The sequence below is a fragment of the Heteronotia binoei genome, chromosome 20, assembly GCF_032191835.1.
Source record: "Heteronotia binoei isolate CCM8104 ecotype False Entrance Well chromosome 20, APGP_CSIRO_Hbin_v1, whole genome shotgun sequence".
In the NCBI taxonomy this organism is placed as follows: Eukaryota; Metazoa; Chordata; class Lepidosauria; order Squamata; family Gekkonidae; genus Heteronotia; species Heteronotia binoei.
The window spans coordinates 29,889,826-29,911,683 of record NC_083242.1 but is presented as its reverse complement, the minus strand read 5'-3'; the positions used below and the strand labels follow the sequence as shown (position 1 = coordinate 29,911,683).

At 51.2% G+C, this 21,858-nt stretch overlaps 1 protein-coding gene across 1 annotated transcript in view; it reads right to left on the bottom strand.

Moving 5' to 3' along the window:
* MAD1L1 (mitotic arrest deficient 1 like 1) overlaps window positions 1–21,858 on the bottom strand; it is a 600,356-nt gene that overhangs the window by 492,219 nt on the left and 86,279 nt on the right. The window contains exon 3 of the mRNA XM_060260565.1: window positions 8,806–8,884. Within this exon, the coding sequence (XP_060116548.1) occupies window positions 8,806–8,884 (79 nt within the window). The remainder of the gene's footprint in view (window positions 1–8,805; window positions 8,885–21,858) is intronic.

Here is a 21,858-nt window from a genome sequence, read left to right as displayed (position 1 = left end):
TATTGTGTAACAAATACTTTTCCCAGGGCCCTTAAAGAGTTTTTCGAAAGTGGGAATGGCCTGCTGGGGACTTCTGATTGCCTAATGGAGTTCTGACTGGCTGTGCGGATTTTTAAAGATGCTGCTTCTCGCAGAAGAAGAAGATGAAGAAGATAGAAGATATTGGATTTATATCCCGCCCTCCACTCCGAAGAGTCTCAGAGCGGCTCACAATCTCCTTTACCTTCCTCCCCCACAACAGACACCCTGTGAGGTGGGTGGGGCTGGAGAAGGCTCTCACAGCAGCTGCCCTTTCAAGGACAGAGTCTCAGAGCGGCCTACAATCTCCTTTCCCTTCCTCCCCCACAACAGACACCCTGTGAGGTGGGTGGGGCTGGAGAGGGCTCTCACAGCAGCTGCCCTTTCAAGGACAGAGTCTCAGATCGGCCTACAATCTCCTTTCCCTTCCTCCCCCACAACAGACACCCTGTGAGGTGGGTGGGGCTGGAGAGGGCTCTCACAGCAGCTGCCCTTTCAAGGACAGAGTCTCAGAGCGGCCTACAATCTCCTTTCCCTTCCTCCCCCACAACAGACACCCTGTGAGGTGGGTGGGGCTGGAGAGGGCTCTCACAGCAGCTGCCCTTTCAAGGACAGAGTCTCAGATCGGCCTACAATCTCCTTTACCTTCCTCCCCCACAACAGACACCCTGTGAGGTGGGTGGGGCTGGAGAGGGCTCTCACAGCAGCTGCCCTTTCAAGGACAGAGTCTCAGAGCGGCCTACAATCTCCTTTACCTTCCTCCCCCACAACAGACACCCTGTGAGGTGGGTGGGGCTGAGAGGGCTCTCCCAGCAGCTGCCCTTTCAAGGACAGAGTCTCAGAGCGGCTCACAATCTCCTTTCCCTTCCTCCCCCACAACAGACACCCTGTGAGGTGGGTGGGGCTGGAGAGGGCTCTCACAGCAGCTGCCTTTTCAAGGACAGAGTCCAGAGTTGTGAGCTACTGCCTCAATTAGTGTGCTCTGGGGTCATCGTTTTGCGGCAGCCATTTTGTAGTTTCACACACACACCATGTCAGAATTCCAGAGATGCCCACAGGCTCAAAAAGGTTTAAGACCCCCGCGTTAGAACTGGCGCACACTTTTATCTTTTTAAATTTAAAAAAGGGAGGGGGAAGAATTGGCATAGCCTAACTAATATGGCCCCAGCATTCAACGATTTATTTTATTTATTTACTTACCATTTATATCCTGCCCATTCCAAATGGACTCGGGGCGGCGACGATACTTCCTGCAAAGTCCAGAACCAACGGGTTGAACTTAAATCAGAAGAGATTCCAGCTCAACAATAGGAAGAACTTCCTGACCGTTAGAACGGTTCCTCAGTGGAACAGGCTTCCTCGGGAGGTGGTGGGCTCTCCTTCCTTGGAGGTTTTGAAACAGAGGCTAGATGGCCATCTGACAGCAATGAAGATCCTCTGAATTTAGGGGGAGGGTGTTTGTGAGTTTCCTGCATTGTGTAGGGGGTTGGACTAGATGACCCTGAAGGTACCTTCCAACTCTATGATTCTATTTCTTCCTTCCTTCCATCCTTCCGGCTCAACAATAGGAAGAACTTCCTGACTGTTAGAGCGGTTCCTCGGTGGAACAGGCTTCCTCGGGAGGTGGTGGGCTCTCCTTCCTTGGAGGTTTTTAAACAAAGGCTCGATGGCCATCTGACAGCGATGAAGATCCTGTGAATTTGGGGTAGGTATTTGTGAGGCTCTTTAAAGGTTGAACCCCCTCCCACCATTCAGCTGATCGGCGGAGAAAACTGCAATAGCAGTGGCGAGCGACCCACTGAAAAAGCGGTGGCATCCTTGCCTCCTCCCTACTTCCTTCCTGGGCGTGGGAAGGAAGTGGGGAGGAGGCAAGGGCAGTGCGGCTTTTACGGCGAGTCGCTTGCTGCCGCCGTCGTGGTTTCCCCCGCCAATCAGCTGATCGGCGGGGGTGGGGTCAGCCTTTAAAGAGCCCAGGAGGCGCTTCACGGCCTTAAACCTGTGAAAACGGAGGGAGGAAAAGGCGCCAGAGGGGGGGCTGCGTGGCACCACGGGGGGGGGGCAGCGAGACTGCATGGCCCAGTTGCTAACAGGCCGCAGACCGGTGCCAGTCCGCGTCCCGGGGGTTGGGGACCCCTTCTCTAAATGACAGCCTTTCAAATATTTAAGGAGAGCAATCATGTCCCAGCTTCAATCCCTGGCGTCTCCAGTTAAAAGGACCAGACAGTAGATGACGTGAAAGACCTCTTCCTGAGACCCGCTGCCAGCTTGAGTGCACAATACTGACTTTGAGGGACCTGTTGTCTGATTTCGTAGATAGCAGCTTCGTGTGGACTAATGAAACAACCAAACGCTGTTCTGTGGAAGAATGTATATGGATAAGCCAAGCGAAAACATGAAGCTGCCCTTTTCTCCCTCAAGGTCAGTCTTGTCTACTCAAGACTGGCAGCGGCTCTCCAGGGTCTCAGGTCCTTCGCATGACCTCCTACCTGATGCTTTTGACTGGAGACGCCGAGGATTGAACCTTAGACCTTCCGCATGCCGAGCGGATGCTCCACCGCTAAGCCACAGCCCCTCCACAGGATTAATTAGCAAAATGTTTGGGCAAGTCTTGCCAGAGGCACGCTTCCAAAAGCTTAGAGGCTAACAGCTCAGCTGATGCCGGTTACAAATATATCCAAGTCTTTCCTGAAGCGAAAAGGCAGAATCCTTCAGTTTGGACTACGCTGTCCCAGAGCTGTGAAGAGACAGCTACCTTCCGTTGAGAATGTTGTGTGAAAACTGAAGCAAATGAGCTTGTTAACCATCAAGGTGGGGGAGCCAAAGCTGCTGTAAGCATTCTTCGGAGACCTGGGCATCCAAACACCAACCCAACACTGTCATCCTCTTCCAAAGATGGCACCCAATTAAAACAGGGCCAGGTGACAAGCTACATGAGAAACGTGGCTCTGTGGAGACGCTGAGTTGATCTGAGATCCCCGTTTTATCAAAGTTGTCACTCTCCCCCCCCCAAACACGAACACACCGCTCTATTCGGGAATCGGCATTAAAGGAGAAATGTGATTCGCTTCTAATAGGTGTCAAGATTTAAAAAAAAAAAAACCCCAATCGCTTGTCCAAAATCTGGGTAATTTCAAGACTTAGCATGAAACACACACACAAATCCATACAACAGTCTACAGCAAGGGTTGTTATTTATTTTTTTTTTCCAAATCAGAGCAGGAAGAAGAGAAAGGAAAGGAAATTAAAAAAGAGCTGAACAGTGTCGTGATTCGGCGCATCAGAGAGAAGGAAGACAGACGACACGGCTTTCGGCAGGACGGGGCCTGATTTAATGCGCAGGCTGCTCGGTTTCTTCTCATGCGCTGCCTCGGAAAAGCAGACGTGTTACACAGCTCGCTCCAGCAAATGGCGTTACAAGGAAAGAAGGAACAAAATGAACTTGCTGCGTCACTGCAATGCGTTCCCCTCCCTCCCTTCCTCTGCTCTTGAAGACCAATGGCAGCTGGAACACAAGGATGATATTCTTTCATCTCCAGTTCTGAGAAGAGCCACCTCCCATCTCCCCCCAAAGGCCACCGTGAAAGCAAGGAAAAGGCTACAATGAGGTAAAGCCCACCCTTCAAAGAGGTAAAGGCAAAGGTAGTCCCCTGTGCGAGACCAGCCGTTTCTGACTCTGGGGTGACGTCGCATTCCGTTTTCACGGCAGACTTTTTTACAGGGTGGTTTGCCGTTACATACAAACACACAAAGCTGCTGTCTACTGAATCAGACCCTCGGTCCGTCAAAGTCAGTATTGTCAACTCAGACTGGCAGCGGCTCTCCAGGGGCTCAAGCTGAGGTTTTTCACACCTATTTGCCTGGACCCTTTTGAGTTGGAGATGCCGGGGATTGAACCTGGGACCTTCTGCTTACCAAGCAGATGCTCTACCACTGAGGGCACCGTTCCTCCCTCCCAGTTGCCTTCCCCGGTCATCTACACTTTTCCCCCAGCAAGCTGGGTACTCATTTAACTGACCTTGGAAGGATGGAAGGCTGAGTCAACCTGGAGCCGGCTACCTGAGCCCAGCTTCCGTCGGGATTGAACTCGGGTTGTGAGCAGAAGGCTCCGACTGCGGTATGGCAGCTTTACCACCCTGCGCCACGGGGCCCCCCAGCTTCTGCCGCGATCAAACTCAGGTCGTGAGCAGAGCTTAGGGCTGCAGCACTGCAGCTTTACCACTCTGCGCCATGGTTCCATAAATTAAAACTCATTTCCAATTAGGGTTGTTGGCCTCCAGAAATCTCCTGGAATGACCACTAATCTCCAGCTGACGAAGATCTATTCTCCTGGAGAAAGGGGCTGCATAGGAGGGTGGCCTCTAGTGGCTGAGGCCCCTCCTCTCCCTCAACCCCTCCCCTTCCAAGCTCCACCCTCAAATCGCCAGGGATTTCGAGCCGACAGCCCTATATCTAGTTCTGCCTGGGACAGCAATACCTATCTCCTGATGTTTTATCAATTTTGAGAGGGAAACAGAAAATCTTCCAGACCAGGCGTGTTATGAGGGCCGGATCTTGTGTCATAAAGTGCAATGCCAAGAAACAGAGATATAAACTTTATAAAGGACACAGACAAACACAAAGATTTTTTTCAAAAGTTTAAAATAAAACATGCTTAAAACATTAGCACTCCTTGGTCTTAAAGGTGCTTTCTTTGTATCTCTCCCATGGGATCCAGGGAACTGGGCAAAGAAGCTCTGGCTCTTTCCTTCCTTCCCCAGGGGACCAGGAGAGGGAGGAGCCTCAGCCAGTAGAAGGAAGAGAGGCTTGAGGCAGTACCTCTGCTGTGCAATTGAGAGAGCCCGGCAAAGCAAGCTATTCCTCCCCTCCTTCCTCCACAAGGGAGGAGCCTCAGCCAAGGGAGACAACAGAGTCATTGCTCTGTGACTTCTGTGTGATCGAGCAAGTCTGGGAAAGCAAGCTGTCGTGCAGAAGGAAGCAAGAGAGAGAGGGAGAAGGAAGCAGATGACAGCCAGTTGCTCGGGGGCCTGATACAGGAGCCGTCCGGAGGCCTGATTCGGCCCCTGGGCTGTATGTTTGACACCCCTGTTCTAAATGGCTACCAAACCCAACTTCCAGATGGTTCCAAAACATGCCCGCAGTTCTTAAATAGAAACACATATTCTCATTCTTCAACAGCAGTTCCGTGCACCTTATGAGAAAGACTAAATTGCGTCCTGGTCCTAAAAGAATCTTCGGAAAGCATCCCCAGCAGGTCTCACTCTGATCATGAGAAAGCAAGAGGCATCCGAATTTTCAAACAAAATGGGGTCACGTGGGAGCAACGGGACGGCTATGAGCAGAGAGGATCCGGTCCACTGGACCTCGGAGGCCCGGGAGCACAGTCCAGATCAGCCACCGACTCACTAAAGGTAGCCTTGGGTGAGTCACACCTTTCTTCTCCGACTCAGTTCCCCACCTGTGAAATGGGAACAATCATGACCTTCGTCACAGGCCTACTGAGAACATGAATGAAATAGGATTCGTAAAGCATTTCACATACTTTAACATATATCCATATGGCATTTATTACAGGGAGACAGTCGCAAACCCAGACATTCAAAATAAGTCTGTGTGGTGCAGCGGTATATTAAGACTAGTATCTGAGAGACTTGGGTTCATAGCCTCACTTGTGCCGTGGAAGCTTGCTGGGTCACATACACTCAAAATAACCAACCTCACTGGACTGTGGTGAGCGTAAAAGGGAGGAGAAGTAAATGATGTAAGCCACTATGGGTCCCCATTCAAGAGAATAAAAGGCAAAGGTAGTCCCCTGTGCACGCACCAGTCGTTTCCGACTCTGGGGTGGCGCTGCTTTCACAACGTTTTCACGGCAGACTTTTGACGGGGTGGTTTGCCCTTGCCTTCCCCAGTCATGTCCGCTCAACCCCCCCAGCAAGCTGGGGACTCGTTTTACCGACCTCGGAAGGATGGAAGGCTGAGTCAACCTCGAGCCAGCTACCTGAACCCAGCTTCCGCTGGGGATCGAACTCAGGTCGTGAGCAGAGGGCTCCGACTGCAGTACTGCAGCTTTACCACTCTGCGCCACGGGGCTCGGGGGAATGGTGGGGTACAAATGAAGCAAATAAACATTTTGGCATGAATGTTCTAGCCATCTGGTGTCATCAACTTATTTCAACCAGCCCGATTCCTAGAGGAAGTTTTGATGTTAGCAAACAGGATTGGGCTTAGGAGAGTAGCATTCCTTGAGAGTGATAACGGCCAAATAATCTCTTCAACCAACAGTGCCCCCCTCCCGCCAGCATTTTGCACAGAGTATGCCAACTGTACAAAGGGAGCGTGAAGGTTCTCTGCTCACGAGATCTACTTATTTAAGGGGGAGGGGAGATAATGGTGTCCCTTGACCCAGCCCACCCCCTTGCCCAGAAACCAGTGTCAATAGTAAAACTTTAGTTCCGTCATGGACAGTCTACCTGTATTATGTTTTATCAAGTATCCTTTAGATTCAGTTTGGTATAGAGCCAGTTTGGTGTAGTGGTTAAGTGTGTGGACTCTTATCCGGGAGAACCAAGTTTGATTCCTCCCTCCTCCACTTGCAGCTGCTGGAATGGCCTTGGGTCAGCCATAGCTCTTGTAGGAGCTGTCCTTGAAAAGCGTAGCTTCTGTGAGAGCTCTCTCAGCCCCACCCACCTCACAGGGTATCTGTTCTGGGGGAGGAGGGAAAAGGAGATTGTAAGCCACTCTGAGATTCAGAGGGAATGGAGGTGTATAAATCCAATATCTTCTTGTTATTATTATTATTTTAACATCGTTTCTTATGACTTCTATTTTATGCCTTTGGTGCCTGACTGTAACAGCCCCAATAAATGCTGTTGTTACCACTGTATCTATAGTTAGCAAATTGGTGTTGATGAACATATGAACATATGAAGCTGCCTTATACTGAATCAGACCCTCGGTCCATCAAAGTCAGCATTGTCCACTCAGACTGGCAGCTGCTCTCCAGGGTCTCCAGCTGAGGTTTTTCAGGCCTACTTGCCTGGACCCTTTGGATACCAGGGATTGAACATGGGACCTTCTGCTTACCAAGCAGGTGCTCTACCACTGAGCCACCATCCCTACCCCACCGTCCCTCCCCGGTGTGATTCTAGTTTGCCCAATTTTTTTTTAAGACAGGGCCAAAGGGAAGTTAGAAAAGGGTAACAGGAACGATCAAGAGAAAGGTATCCCTCCTGATGAATAAAAGGAGAAGCAAATAGAGTTTATGTTTGCTTAGGGGAGGGGAAAAGAGATAACCCGTAGGAAACTCAAGGAGGATTTATGAAGTCAGATCTGGTACAAGGGCAAAATTCTATCACTCTTTCCGAAGAGGTGAATTTGAAAAAAGGATCTGAATGCAGCCACTCTGAGACAATCCAAAGCGCAGGATACAAAAGCTGACCTACAGAATTCATGTCGACGGGGGAAGGGGGGGATGGCACACAGCTGAACACTACAAGAATCTGACAAATGTGTGGGAAAGGATCCTTTCAACAGAGGCAGGAGAATCTGAGGCAGAACTGTTGACTATAGCAAAAAGGAAAGACTGAGCCCCCACTGGGGGGTCCTCTCGGAAGTTTCCGGGGGAGGGGGGGGAGTCACCAGGGTGGGAAAATTTCCTATCAAACAAGAGCGAGGTTCGAGAAATCTGAAGGAAGCTTTGGCTCTCAAAAAGCTTATACCTTGGGAATCTCGTTGGTCTCTAAGAATCGGGCTCTTCTACTGCGGAACAACATGGCTACCCACTAGAAACTATAACGAACAAGGTGACCAAACTTAAGGTTCTTACTTGAGATTAGAGTCCAAGGTTGAGGAATCTTTCTGGTTTACCATGAATAAACTCTGAGAGAAGTAAATGAAGCATTCGCACCCCGCCCCCTACCATAACTGGATTCCACTTCTTACGAGATATTCTTTGCCCTTTTTGGACATGCAAAGGGAGGGGGGGGGTGTCCAAAATGTGGCATTTCCCCTTCAGAGTACTTTCAAGTGGTGAGCAGAAAACTGTATTCTGGAAGAAAACGCACACGCCCTTTGCAAACTCTGTATGATGCTCATGCAAGAGTGGGGAGCAAAATAACCTTTTCATGAAGAATCCCACAGATCAACCATGATTTAAAATATACAAAAGCTTCCTTTTATATATATATATATATATATATATATATATGGTAAAGGTAGTCCCCTGTGCAAGCACCAGATGTTTCCAACTCTGGGGTGACATCGCATCACAATGTTTTCATGGCAGACTTTTTACAGGGAGGTTTGCCATTGCCTTCCCCAGTCATCTACGCTTTCCCCCCAGCAAGCTGGGTACTCATTTGACTGACCTCGGAAGGATGGAAGGCTGAGTCAACCTCGAGCCAGCGACTTGAACCCAGCTTCCGTCGGGATCGAACTCAGGTCGTGAGCCGAGAGCTCAGACTGTGGTACTGCAGCTTTACCGCTCTGCGCCACGGGGCCCCTCTCTTTTTACATATTCTCTATTAATTAAGATATCTCAGCGCAAGAGTCCCAAACGTCTTCTGTGTTCCCGAATATTCGTCCTAGCGTGACTTCACGAAGCCAAGCACAGAATGAAAGAGGGATTTCAGCTTGTTTTAGGAAGTGCGCCATAAAACCAGAGGGCGGGGAGGCAGGGAAAAGAACAACACACAAACAGTCCTCCCTCCAGTCCATAAACACGTTTATCAAGACAGACCCCCCCCCCCCCGCCCTCCTTTATTTCCTGGTATTTTTCCCATGACTCACTTGCTCCAGCTTCATCTGAAGGGATTTCTTCTCCTCTTCTAACTGGCTGCGCTCAGTCTCCAGCTCCTCAATCTTCAACCTAGGGGTCAAAACGGACATAGTGAAAACCCTTAATATCTTTCTCTGTTCTATAATCTGCCTCAGCTAAGCGACCTTTGAGCATGACAGCTGCGTATGGAGGGAGGAGACATTCAGCGAAGGGCCGGTGCCACGTCTTTTTCTTTTCACCCTGCAATGCTTATAAAGGCCACTAGAACAAAGTTGGGTGTCCAATAGCACCTTTAAGACCAACACAATTTTATTTCAAAATCAGACAACGGAATGGGGAACAGTTAGTCATACTTGGTGTAGTGGTTATGTGTGTGTGGACTCTTATCTGGGAGAACCGGGTTTGATTCCCCACTCCTCCACTTGCACCTGCTGGAATGGCTTTGGGTCGGCCATAGCTCCGGCATAAGAGAAGCCATGTTGGATCAGGCCAATGGCCCATCCAGTCCAACACTCTGTGTCACATAAGAACATAAAGAGAAGCCATGTTGGATCAGGCCAATGGCCCCTTCAGTCCAACACTCTGTGTCACACAGTGGCCAAAAAAACCCAGGTTCCATCAGCAGGTCCACCAGTGGGGCCAGGACACTAGAAACCCTCCCACTGTGCCCCCTTCAAGCACCAAGAATACAGAGCATCACTTGCCCCAGACAGAAAGTTCCATCAATACGCTGTGGCTAATAGCCACTGATGGACCTCTGCTCCATATGCTTATCCAATCCCCTCTTGAAGCTGGTTATGCTGTGCTGTAGCCGCCGCCACCTCCTGTGGCAGTGAATTCCGTGTGTTAAGAACCCTTTGGGTGAAGAAGAAGAAGACTGCCAAATCCGCCTTTTTTCATCTTAGACAGGCGAGGCAGCTGGCCCCCTTCTTGGAGCGAGGCGACCTGACAACAGTGATCCATGCGACGGTCACCTCGAGATTGGACTACTGTAATGCCCTCTACATGGGGCTGCCCCTGTACCGAATGCGGAAACTGCAGCTAGTGCAGAACGCAGCAGCCAGGCTACTAGTGGGACTACCTCGGTGGGAACACGTGCGGCCTGGGCTGCGGGAACTGCATTGGCTGCCAATTGTATACCGGGTTCATTACAAGATGCTGGTTATGACCTATAAAGCCTTATATGGCCGAGGACCTGCCTACCTCAGGGACCGCCTCTCTCCATATGTTCCCCAGAGAGCACTGCGTTCCAGCTCACAATATCTTTTGGAAATCCCTGGGCCTAAGGAGGCCAAACTTAAAACAACCAGGGAGCAGGCCTTCTCTATAAAAGCGCCCCAATGGTGGAACCAGCTGCCGGAGGAGGTGCGGGCCCTGCGGGACCTCAACCAGTTCTGTAGGGCCTGCAAAACTGCCCTCTTCCAAGAAGCCTTTAAGATGTAACCAGAATGAATATTACGCTGCCTGGATAAACAGAGACCGTAGCACCACTGTATTGTTTTAACTTATTCTTAAATTAATTTATATTTTGTATTTATATTGTTGATTGATTTTATCTGTTCTTGTTATACCATGATACTGTATCATGCTCTGTAAGCCGCCCTGAGCCTGCCTCGGCGGGGAGGGCGGGGCATAAATAAAAACATTATTATTATTATTATTATTATTATTATTATTATTATTATTATTATTATTATTATTATTATTATTATTATGTATACCCCGCCCTTCTCTTAGAATCAGAGACCCAGAGCCTGTCTTTAACATTCAAAGTCCATCTGCTGTAACTGATTGAAATTACTGGTAGAGGAGCAGTCGACAACTTCATCTTCCCTTTGCAACTTTTAAAAATCGTCTGCACTCTTTGGATTTAAAAGCCCTGACCTAGATGGCCTAGGCTAGCCTGGTCTTATCAGATCTCAGGTGCTAAGCAGGGTCGACTCCAGCTACTCCTCGGAAGGGAGCGGACCAAGGAAGTCCAGGGTTGCTATGGAGAGGCAGAGAATGGCAAAATACCTCTCTCCGTGTCTTTTGCCCTGATCTGGATGGCCCAGGCGAGAGATGTGAAGGCCTGGAAAAAAAAACCCTGAAAAATTTGGGGAAAACCCCAGTTTTTTTCCTGAAGCCTCCCCCCCGCCCCCGAAAAAACGGAAAAATTGAAAAAAAGGAAAGAAAAGAAAAAAAGTGATTACGGAACGTTTTATTTTAACATGATGAGTAAAACATTTTAAGACAAGGTGCTCAAATATTTTCCAAATCATTTCTAAAAATATGTATGGTATCAGATTATTCTAATTTCTGTGCTCTGAGGACAAGCAAGTCCTAGGTCAGGCCCATTCATTGAAACTTAGTCCTACATTCCCTTCTATACACTTCCCCCCTCTTCGATTCTTTTTACGAGAATGAGTTTTTTTATTTTTATTTAACACTGTGGAGAGGAAATATGAATAATTGTTACTTCTGGTTCTTTAAAAAATGGTTTTGTGGAGGTTTTTTTGCGTTCCACATAAACTAGTAAACGGGTTAGGAGACTGTTGCTCCATGTCTTACAATTACAAATACATATTATTGAAAAAGTAAATTCTGTTTGTAACAATTGTTTGGATACACACTACATTTTTAATATGCTAGTTGCGATAACTACATGCCAAGTAAAACTGTCCATAGTCATATTTTATGTTCCTAAAGAAACAGAACGACTTTCAATCTGGGAAAGAAAAAAGAAGTGCTAACGTAGCATTTTTTTTCCAATTTTTCCCAAAATTTCCATTTTTTCCTGGAAAAAAACTGGGTTTTTTTCCGAGCTTCAAAATTTCTGGAAATTTTACATCTCCAGCCCAGGCTAGCCTGACTTTGCCAGATCTCAGGAGCTAGGTAGAGTCGGCCCCGGTGAGTATGTGGATGGGAGATCCCCCAGGAAGTCCAAGGTCGCTGTGCAGAAGCAGGCAATGGCCAAGCCACCTCTGAAAGTCTCTTGCCTTGAAAAATTAACTTGCATGCAACCTGACAGCACTTTCCACGAAAATATATAAAACCCCCGCTCGGTGGCTTTTGTCTTAGAAACCTGTCTTTTTTATTTCTCGAAACCAGATTGAAAACGACACTTCACGGTGTTTATATTAAACTCTCATCAAAGTCAAAGCCTCCTGGAGGCTGAACAAGGTTTTCTGACTCTCACATTACGGAGGAAGAAAAGTCAACCAGTTCGGTGGTTAGATTGCTTGCACGTATTTCACCACACTGCTTTTTGCAGGAGGGGTACACTGCCTTCCATACACACACAAAAACCCACTTTCACCTTTCTGATTCAAGGGGCGAGTCCACAGGGATTGAAAGAACGTAAGAGAAGCCATGTTGGATCAGGCCAGTGGCCCATCCAGTCCAACATTCTGTGTCACACAGTGGCCAAAAAAACCCAAGTGCCATCAGGAGGTCTACCAGTGGGGCTAGAAGCCCTCCCACTGTGCCCACCCAGCACCAAGAATACAGAGCATCGCTGCCCAAGACAGAGAGTTCCAACACTATGCTGTGGCTAATAGCTACTGATGGACCTCTGCTCCATATGCTTATCTAGTCTCCACTTGAAACTGTCTATACTTGTAGCTGCCACCACCTCCTGTGCCAGTGAATTCCACGTGTTAATCACCCTTTGGGTGAAGAAGAACTTCCTTTTAGCCGTTTTAACCTGACTGCTCAGCAATTTCATCGAATGTCCACAAATTCGCGTATTGTGAGAAAGGGAGAAAAGTACTTCTTTCTCTACCTTCTCCATCCCGTGCATAATCTTGTAAACCTCTATCATGTCACCCCGCGGTCTCCAAGCTAAAGAGCCCCAAGTATTTTAACCTTTCTTCATAGGGAAAGTGTTCCAACCCTTTAATCATTCTAGTTGCCCTTTTCTGCACTTTTCCCAATGCTATAATATCCTTTTTGAGGTGCGGTGACCAGAATTGCACACAGTATTCCAAATGAGACCGCACCATCGATTTATACAGGGGCATTATGATACTGGCTGATTTGTTTTCAATTTCCTTCCTAATAATTCCCAGCATGGCATTGGCCTTTTTTATTGCAACCGCACACTGTCTTGACATTTTCAGTGAGTTATCTACCACGAGTCCAAGATCTCTCTCTTGGTCAGTCTCTGCCCGTTCACACCCCATCAACTTGTATTTATAGGATTTTTGGCTTCTTGGTGTGGATGGAGGGTCCCCGGCCTTTTTGAGGCTGTGAGTTCCTCTGGGATTCTGACACAGGTTGGTAGGTGCAGCCACAACATGGCTGCTGGAGGAGGTGGAGCCAAGCACAACATGGCTGTTGCAGGAGGTGGAGCCACCCATCCAGAGAACGCCCAAGTGCAGGTGAGAAGAGGGGTAATTTTAAAAAATACACTGGGAAAGAGGAGTGAAAGGGAATAAATCTGGCCCTGCAGTGACAGCTGCTGCTCAAACAATGTTGTTTTAATCTTTGCAGCCCATAAGATCTCCAGCAGCCATTTTGAAGCTCTCCTGGACCACAGTGCCACTGGCTCTCATGGGCACCAGCAGGGCTCATTTTGTAGCAGGAACTCCTTTGCATATTAGGCCACCCACCCCTGATGTAGTCAATCCTCCAAGAGCTTACAAGGCTCCTAGTACAAAGCCTACTGTAAGCTCTTGGAGGATTGGCTACATCAGGGGCGTGTGGCTTAATATGCAAATGAGTTCCCCCTACCAAAAAAAAAGCCCTGGGCACCTGATAGGGGTCCCTGGATTATGCTGATTTGCTCACTGTGCTTTGACATCTAGGGACAGATATGCAATGCTTAAATTCTAAAATTATGACATGTTCTAGCTCAGGGGTGTCAAACATGCAGTTCGGGAGCTGAATCAGGCCCCCAGAGGGCTCCAATCAGGCCCCTGAGCAACTGGCTGCCATCTGCTTCCTTCTCCCTCTCTCTTGCTTCCTTCTGCATAACAGCTTGCTTTGCAAGGCTTCCTCAATTGCACAGGAGCTACACAGCAAAACCTCCCATTTCCTCCATTGGCTGAGGCTCCTCCCTTGGGGAGGAAGTGGGGAGGAATAGCTCGCTTTGCCGGGCTCTCTCAATCGCACAGCAGAGTTACTGAGCCAAGCCTCTCTTTCCTTCTACTGGCTGAGGCTTCTCCCCTCCAGCCCCCTGGGGAAGGAAGGAAAGAGCTTCCTTTGTCCAGTTCCCTGGATCCCATGGGAGAAATACAAAGAAAGCACCTTAAGTTTAGTTTTGGGGGGTGGTGGGGGGTGGGCTCCCTCTGGGAATCCTACCCCCCCCCCAGGGAAAGTGCATGCGCAATACATAGCCTCTCCTCTCCCGGTGTAGTGAACGCCGCGTGGTCACTGTCTGGCTATGCCTGGCAGATGGTCACTGCAATGGCCTCTCCTGCATTACTGCATCCGTAGCAACACCTTCTCGCTGGTCCCCCCCGTTTTCACAGAGTTTGCTACGTCATGGTGCGACCGAATTGTCCGGCGGTATAACCGGATGGGCAGGCTGGGCCCACCAACCTCGTCAGCCTAAGAGAAGGAAAACTCTAACATCAAACCCGGGCAGATAGAGCTCGTTAATGTAACACCTACCACCTGGAGGACTCGCTGCCGGCGTCCCGGCTTACTGGGCCATGGCAGATGACCCCCAGGTGAAAGGGTGGAGCCAGTACCGCGCACACTGCGCTTCACCTAAAAAATTCCTCTGCGCAGGCCTGAAGGGCATATCCACACACACAACCCACAACGCATCAAGTCCTGCAGCGATAGGCAAGGGGCGAAACGGCAGGTGTTGAAGACGCAGCTGCGTTGGGCAGGGCATATTTCTAGGATGGAAAACCACCGCCTTCCCGCCTTCCCAAGATTGCCCTGTATGGCGAACTCTCCACCGGCCATCGAAATAGAGGGGCACCAAAGAAGAGGTACAAGGACTCCTTGAAGAAATCCCTTAGCACCTGTCACATCAACCATCACCAGTGGTCTGACCTAGCCTCAGATCGCAAAGCATGGAGGCACACCATCCACCAGGCTGTCTCTTCCTTTGAGAACACACGCATAGCTGGTCTTGAGGACAAAAGGAGATTGAGGAAGAATCGCACTGCTACAGGACCAACCCTAAATCAGACTTTTCCCTGCAGCCGCTGTGGCCGGACCTGCCTGTCCCACATTGGTCTTGTCAGCCACCAGCGAGCCTGCAGCAAACGTGGACTATTGCACCCTTCTTAAATCTTCGTTCGCGAAGCCAAGCCGAGAGAGAAGTTTAGTTTTAGTTTATTTATGATTTATATCCCACCCTTCCCACCAAGTGGCTCAGGGCGGCTTACAGCATATAAAGTCTAACATAAAAATATAAAAAAAACAGGTTTCCTACCTGTAACTGATGATCTTCGAGTGGTCATCTGTGCAGTCACACTGATGGGAGTAAGGCGCCTGCGCCGATCTCGATCGGTAAACTAAAAAGCTGCGGATTTCCGCGCCGACGTCCCAGTGCGCATGCCCAGGAGCCCCCACCACGCATGCTCACTGAGACGGGCACGGACATCCCGCCAGTTCCTTCTGACCGCCACGTCAGCCCAGTGATGGACCGGTCGCAGCGGGGAAGGAGGGCGGGGAGTGTGACTGCACAGATGACCACTCGAAGATCATCAGTTACAGGTAGGAAACCTGTTTATCTTCTTCGTGGTCTCTGTGCATCACACTGATGGGAGACTAGCAAGCCAAGACCATACCTGGAGGCGGGTGCCACGGTCCATCAGCAGGAAGCAGACTCTAACACCGCTCGGCCCAGCGCCGATTCGCGACGGCTTCGTAGGTCCAACGCGTAGTGGCGTACGAAGGTATGTCCAGAGGACCAGGTTGCAGCCCTGCAAATGTCCTGCAGTGGGACGCCTCGCATGAAGGCCGCTGAAGTCGCCATCGCTCGGGTAGAATGGGCCTTGATGGGCCCAGGTAAGGGCCTCTTGCGCAGCAGATAACAGAGCTTAATAGTCTCCGTTATCCATTTGGACAGCCTCTGGGCCGATATTTTATGCCCCAGGGAAGGCTGGGCGTAGGATACGAAGAGCCTAGGGTCTTTCCGGAAAGGCCTGACGCGGTGCAGGTAGAAGGCTAGCGCCCTCTTTACGTCCAGGGCGTGCAGCCTACGCTCGTCCTCATTAGACGGGTTGGGAAAAAAGACTGGAAGGCACGTCTCCAGGTCCAGGTGAAAAGCCGACACTACCTTCGGGAGGAAGGTGATATCGGGTCGCAGACGAACTCCCTCCTCAGAAAAACATAAGTAGGGGGGATCGCAGCGCAAAGCTGCCAGCTCCCCCACTCGTCGAGCCGAGGTTATGGCCACCAGGAACGCCGTTTTCCAGGCTAGCAGTTGAAGAGGACACGTAGCCATGGGCTCGAAGGGTCTCCCCGAGAGGGCTTGCAGAACCAGAGACAGTTCCCAGGCGGGCGCCAGATGTTTAACAGCTGGATACAGTCTGATAGCCCCTCTGAGGAAACGTTTAGTGTCCGGATGGGCAAACACAGTACGCCCATCCACTTGCGAGTGGTGAGCAGAAATGGCCGCAAGGTACACGCGAACAGAGGATACCGAGAGCCCCTTGTCCAGTAAGGAGAGTAGGAAGTCGAAGACGATCGGCAGGCCCGCCGTCATAGGGTCACCCGTACGGGAGGAAGAGAAGCGGACGAACACTCCCCATTTATAGGAGTACGCTCTACGAGTGGAGGGTTTCCTGCTATTCAGCATCACAAACTGGGCCCTTTCCGACCATGACCTTACTGGAGCCGCCAAGCCGTCAACTTCAGTTGCGGTATGTCGTGGTGTACCACCTGCCCTCCGTGCAGTAGCAGCAAGTCCGGGGCCTGCGGGAAGTGGTGGTACACCCCGCCGGTCAGGCGAAGGAGCAGGGGGAACCAGTGCTGTCTGGGCCACCAGGGAGTTACAAGGATGCCCTTCGGCCGCTCCCGGATGACTTTCTGGATCACCCTGGTGATCAGGGGCAGCGGGGGAAAGAGATAAACCTTGTGCCTCGTCCAGGGCACAAGGAGGCCGTCCCCGAGGGACAGCGGATCCACTCCGCCCCTGCAACAGAAGAGAGGGCACCTCCTGTTCGCCCTCGTGGCAAACACGTCGAGCTCCGGGAATCCCCACGTCAGGAAGACAGGACGCAGAAAAGTCCAATTGAGCTCCCATTCGTGCCCGGCGGCGCCCCCCCGACTGAGGAAGTCCGCCTGGGTGTTCAGGTTCCCAGGAAGGTGGGTGGCGACCAGCGAAGCCCCTAGGGCGATGCACAAGTCCCACAGAGCTACGGCTAGGCCACAGAGTCGGCGGGAGACCGTGCCGCCCTGTCGGTTGACGTACGCCATAGCTGTAGTATTGTCCGTAAGAACTGCCACCGTTCTGTTCCGCAGGAACTTGTGAAAGGATCTCACTGCGTGAAAGATCGCCAAAAGCTCCAGGAAGTTGATGTGATTGCCTGCCTGGGATAAAGCCCATCGGTCCCCCACACAGAGTCCGTTCATATGCGCCCCCCAGCCCCACAGGGAGGCGTCCGTGGTGATGGTGAGGGTCGGAGGTTCCTTGTGAAAAGGAGCCCCTTCTAATAGATGGGCCTTCCGCGTCCACCAGTCGAGGGAATGCAAGATCTCTGGGGGAAGCGACAGGCGGCGTTCTGGCGAATCCCTCCCGGTCTTGAAATGAGCCAGAAACCATAGTTGAAGAGGCCTCATGCGAAGCCTCGCGAAGACCAACACCGCTGTGGTGGCGGCCATGAGGCCTAGTAGGCGCTGAAGCTGGCGAGCGGTGGCCACAGGGCACTCCTGGAGAGCCCTCACCGCCCGAATGATGTCTTCCGCCCGGTCCGGTGGGAGGAAAGCCCTGCAAACCCTGGAGTCCAGAATGGCACCGATAAACTGGACCCTCTGTGAGGGTTGGAGACGGGATTTTTTGTGGTTCACCTGCAGGCCCAGGTTCTGCAGTAGCGTGAGGGTAGTGGTGATGTGACACAGCAGAGTCTCTCGAGACGGAGCGACTAGCAGCCAGTCGTCGATATACGGAAACAGGGTGATGCCCTGAAGCCGTAGAAACGCTGCAATCACGACCATAGTCTTTGTAAAGACCCTGGGGGCCGTAGAAAGGCCAAACGGGAGGGCCCGATACTGGAAGTGATCTGAGCCGACAGAAAAACGAAGGAATTTTCGGTGGAAGGGATGAATAGACACATGAAAGTAGGCGTCCTTCAGATCCAGTGTGGCCATCCAATCCCCTTGGTTCAGGAGGGGGAGGATGTTCGGCAAAGATGTCATCCGAAACTTGAGGTAGCTTATGAACAAATTTAGGGCCCGGAGGTCCATAATGGGCCGCAGGCCACCATCCCGCTTGGGCACTATAAAGTATCGGGAATAAAAGCCTAGGCGGTGCTGGTCTGAAGGTACGCGCTCGATCGCATCCTTCTGAAGGAGGGATACGACCTCTTCTTTCAACACGTCCGTAGGGGTGGTGGAAACGAACGTCGGTGTGACCGGGCGTTGACAAAACTCGATGATATAGCCTCTTCGAACGATGCCGAGGACCCATTTGTCCGTCGTAATAGTCTCCCAAGCTTCCAAATATGGGAAGAGGCGGGTACGGTACAAGGAGGGGGAAGGGAGGAGGGCCGGGAAGCAGTCAAAGGCCCTGCTTGGGTTGCTTGGAACCCTTCTGCCTAGAAGACTGTCCAGCCGGAGGAGAATACTTTGGCTTGGGCGTATATTGCTGTTTAGAGTACGGGGAGGCAGACTTGGGGCGCCATGATTGGTCCGGCGACTTGGGAAATGGTTTCCGGTTCCAAGGTTTCGGTGTCTGTCGTTTGGACTGAGGTCGTGCCGCAGAGACTCCCAGGTTCCTCGATGTTTTGATACTCTTATCTATTTCCTGCAACACCGAGTCGGTGGTTGCACTAAACAAGCCAGAGCCGTCGAATGGTAAGTCCTCTATATAGGCCTGGGTATCATGTTGGAGGGCCGTGGACCTAAGCCAGGAGTGGCGACGAAGGGCAATAGCAGTTGTAAGTGTTTTCGCGCAAGTGTCGCCCGAGTGTTTGGAAGAGTTCAGTTGTTGCTTTGCTAGCAACATACCCTCTTTCTGCAGTCTCCGGAGGGCAGTTTTAGTCTGTTCCGGGAGGCTAGGAAGAAGTGTGGACACCTGGTCCCAGAGACCATACTGGTAACGGCTCATACAGGCCGCGTAGTTGGCGATTTTGAAGCCCAGCGAACCTGTAGAATACAGCCTTCTGCCTATGGAGTCTAATTTCTTCCCCTCCTTATCGGGAGGAGTGGAATGCGTCTTCTTGGCGCGTGAAGATGAAGAAACGACAATGGAGTTAGGACGAGGGTGGTTGTGCAAGAACTCTGCACCAGCTTCCTGGATCCGGTACATATGATCCAGGCGTCTAGACGACACAGGTGTCGAAATGGGTTTGTCCCATGAGGCTTTGGCAGTGTGCATCATGACGTTAGTCAAAGGTAGCGCCACTGCGGTGGAAGTATCCCTCTGAACGATATCGAAGACCGTGTCGGTAACGATCGGTTCGGGTTGCACAGTGGTGAGCGACAGTGACTGCGCCATGCGCTTTACCAAGTCCCCGTATGATTTTAAGTCCTCCGAGGGGGAGATGGGCTGCTCCTCGAAGGTCTTCGGTGAAGGGGAGGGTTGTCTCGGCGAAGAGGTATCCTGTTCATCAGCCGATGAATCATGCGACCTAGGTGATCGCGCAGGTGACTCCGAACGATCCGAGAGATGCGGGTCGGGTGGAGACACCGGGGTCTTTGGTTTTGGCTTCTCTGTTGGGGCTCGGTGCCGAACTGGTGATGAGGTGTCCTCGACGTCGGGAGCCTTCGACACCGACGCGGAGGCTGTGCGACGCGGGGGACGGTACGACGTCCGAGACCGGTAGGAAGCCTCGGAAGATTGGTCCCAATCAGGTTGACGAGGAAGGAGCCACGGGAAGGAAGGCTGCATGGGGTAGGCCCCATATAAATATTGCCACTGTCTCTGGTCCCATGGGACCTGGGCAGGGTCTCGGCGTCGAGGGGATCGGCTCCTAGGCGAACGGTCCTTAATGTTCTCCTCTCGGTCCCGAGGGGGTGGACTGCGGGGAGCTCGAGGGCGAGGCCGAAACGGTGGTTCGATGTCGGGACGCTGGCCGGGCTCGATCTCCTGGTCGGAGTCGGAGGAAATGACGAGCTCCGTCGACATCGAGGTGATTGGTCGAATCGGCGAGGCAAGCAGCTTAAGCGGCGGTATGATCGGAGCTGTCGGGTCCTGCGGAGAGGTGGGAGCGATGAAGGACGAGGATTTAGGCTTTGGCTTATCCAGCCTTTTTGCCTTCTTCTTCTTCTTCTCGCTCGCTACGCCCATATCCTCTTTAGGCCGCTTAGCTGGCATAGAGGAGTCCGACAGAGGGGCCGAGGCACCGCGTTTGGCGTGCCGTTCGGCGTCGGAAAGCGGGCGTTCGACATCGACCACCGACGATGTCGACGTCGATGGTGGGTCGGTAACGACGGGCTGGTCTGCCCTCTCCGCCGATGAACAAACCGGAGACAGAGTTTGTTCCATGAGGGCCGCCGCAAGTCTCGCTGCTCGGTTCTTCCGGGTTTGTCTCGAGAATTTTGCACAGTGTGTGCAAGAGTCTGGGCGATGCCGTTCTCCCAAGCACAGGAGGCAGAGTGAGTGCCCGTCAGGTGGAGCTATCTTGCTCCCGCACTTGGAGCACCGCCGAAAAAATCCCCACCGCCTTTCCATGCGCCAGAAGGCGGGAAGACGGGGAAGAGGGGGGGGGGGAAAGGAGCAAAATTAACGCGCTCCGCCCGAACGCCCCCGAAAAAAACACTAACACTAACTAAAACCTAAAACTAACACTATAAAACTAAGCTACAGCTAGCTATACTAAATCCAAAGAAAGGGAAAAAAGTTCACCGACCGAAGCAAGTAGATCAACTGATCAGCGCGGCGGTCAGAAGAGAACTGGCGGGATGTCCGTGCCCGTCTCAGTGAGCATGCGTGGTGGGGGCTCCTGGGCATGCGCACTGGGACGTCGGCGCGGAAATCCGCAGCTTTTTAGTTTACCGATCGAGATCGGCGCAGGCGCCTTACTCCCATCAGTGTGATGCACAGAGACCACGAAGAAGATTTTAAACATTTTACACAATTTACACAGTTAAAACATTAAAAACATACAGCGGTCTTATAAAACTACACTCAGTTTCAGGTGCCGGTTAGTTGTAAGCCAGCCGGAAGAGGGCTGTCTTACAGGCCCTGCGGAATTGGGCAAGGTCCCGCAGGGCCCTCACCTCTTCCGGCAGCTGGTTCCATCAGGAAGGGGCCATTACGGAGAAGGCCCTATCCCTAGTAGATTTCAAGCGGGCTTCCTTTGGCCCGGGGACAACGAGAAGGTTTTGGGTTCCCGATCTCAGTACTCTCTGGGGAACACCTTCAAGACCAAAGAGTGCTAACATTTTTATGTTTTTAAAAATATATATTTGTGTTTGTGCTCTTTATAACATTTATATCTCTGCTACCTAATCTTAAAGAGGTACACACATGGCCTGGCCCACCAAGGTCTCATTTATGCCAGTTCTGGCCCTCATAACAAATGAGTTCGACATCCCTCTGAATCCAGCTTCTCTGGTTATAAGCGCTGGCCTCCCCAATACACAGCGACACAGTAGGTTACTCAGCGGCCAGTGAACCAAACTCTGCACATGCTCAAATGGCTTTGACTATCGCAGTTCCGAACGCAGACAGAACCAGAATTCATTAGCAAGCGATGTTCTCTCGACCCTTTAAGAGAGACTGCTGAAAACATGCAGCCGGATTTCATTCGCAGAGACGGCTTCAAATCCCTTGAAGGGGTTCTCCCATCCTCCCCCCGCCCCTTGTTTGCAACAGATGTAATTGAAATTAAAATCATGCAGGGGTAGGGGGGGGAAGCATGCTCCGAAGGCATGAAAATGCAGCATTTTTGAAAGCTCTCCCCGCAGCCCTCTGAGAGCATTTCTGCCAGGAGGTGAAATCACAGCCAGGTTGC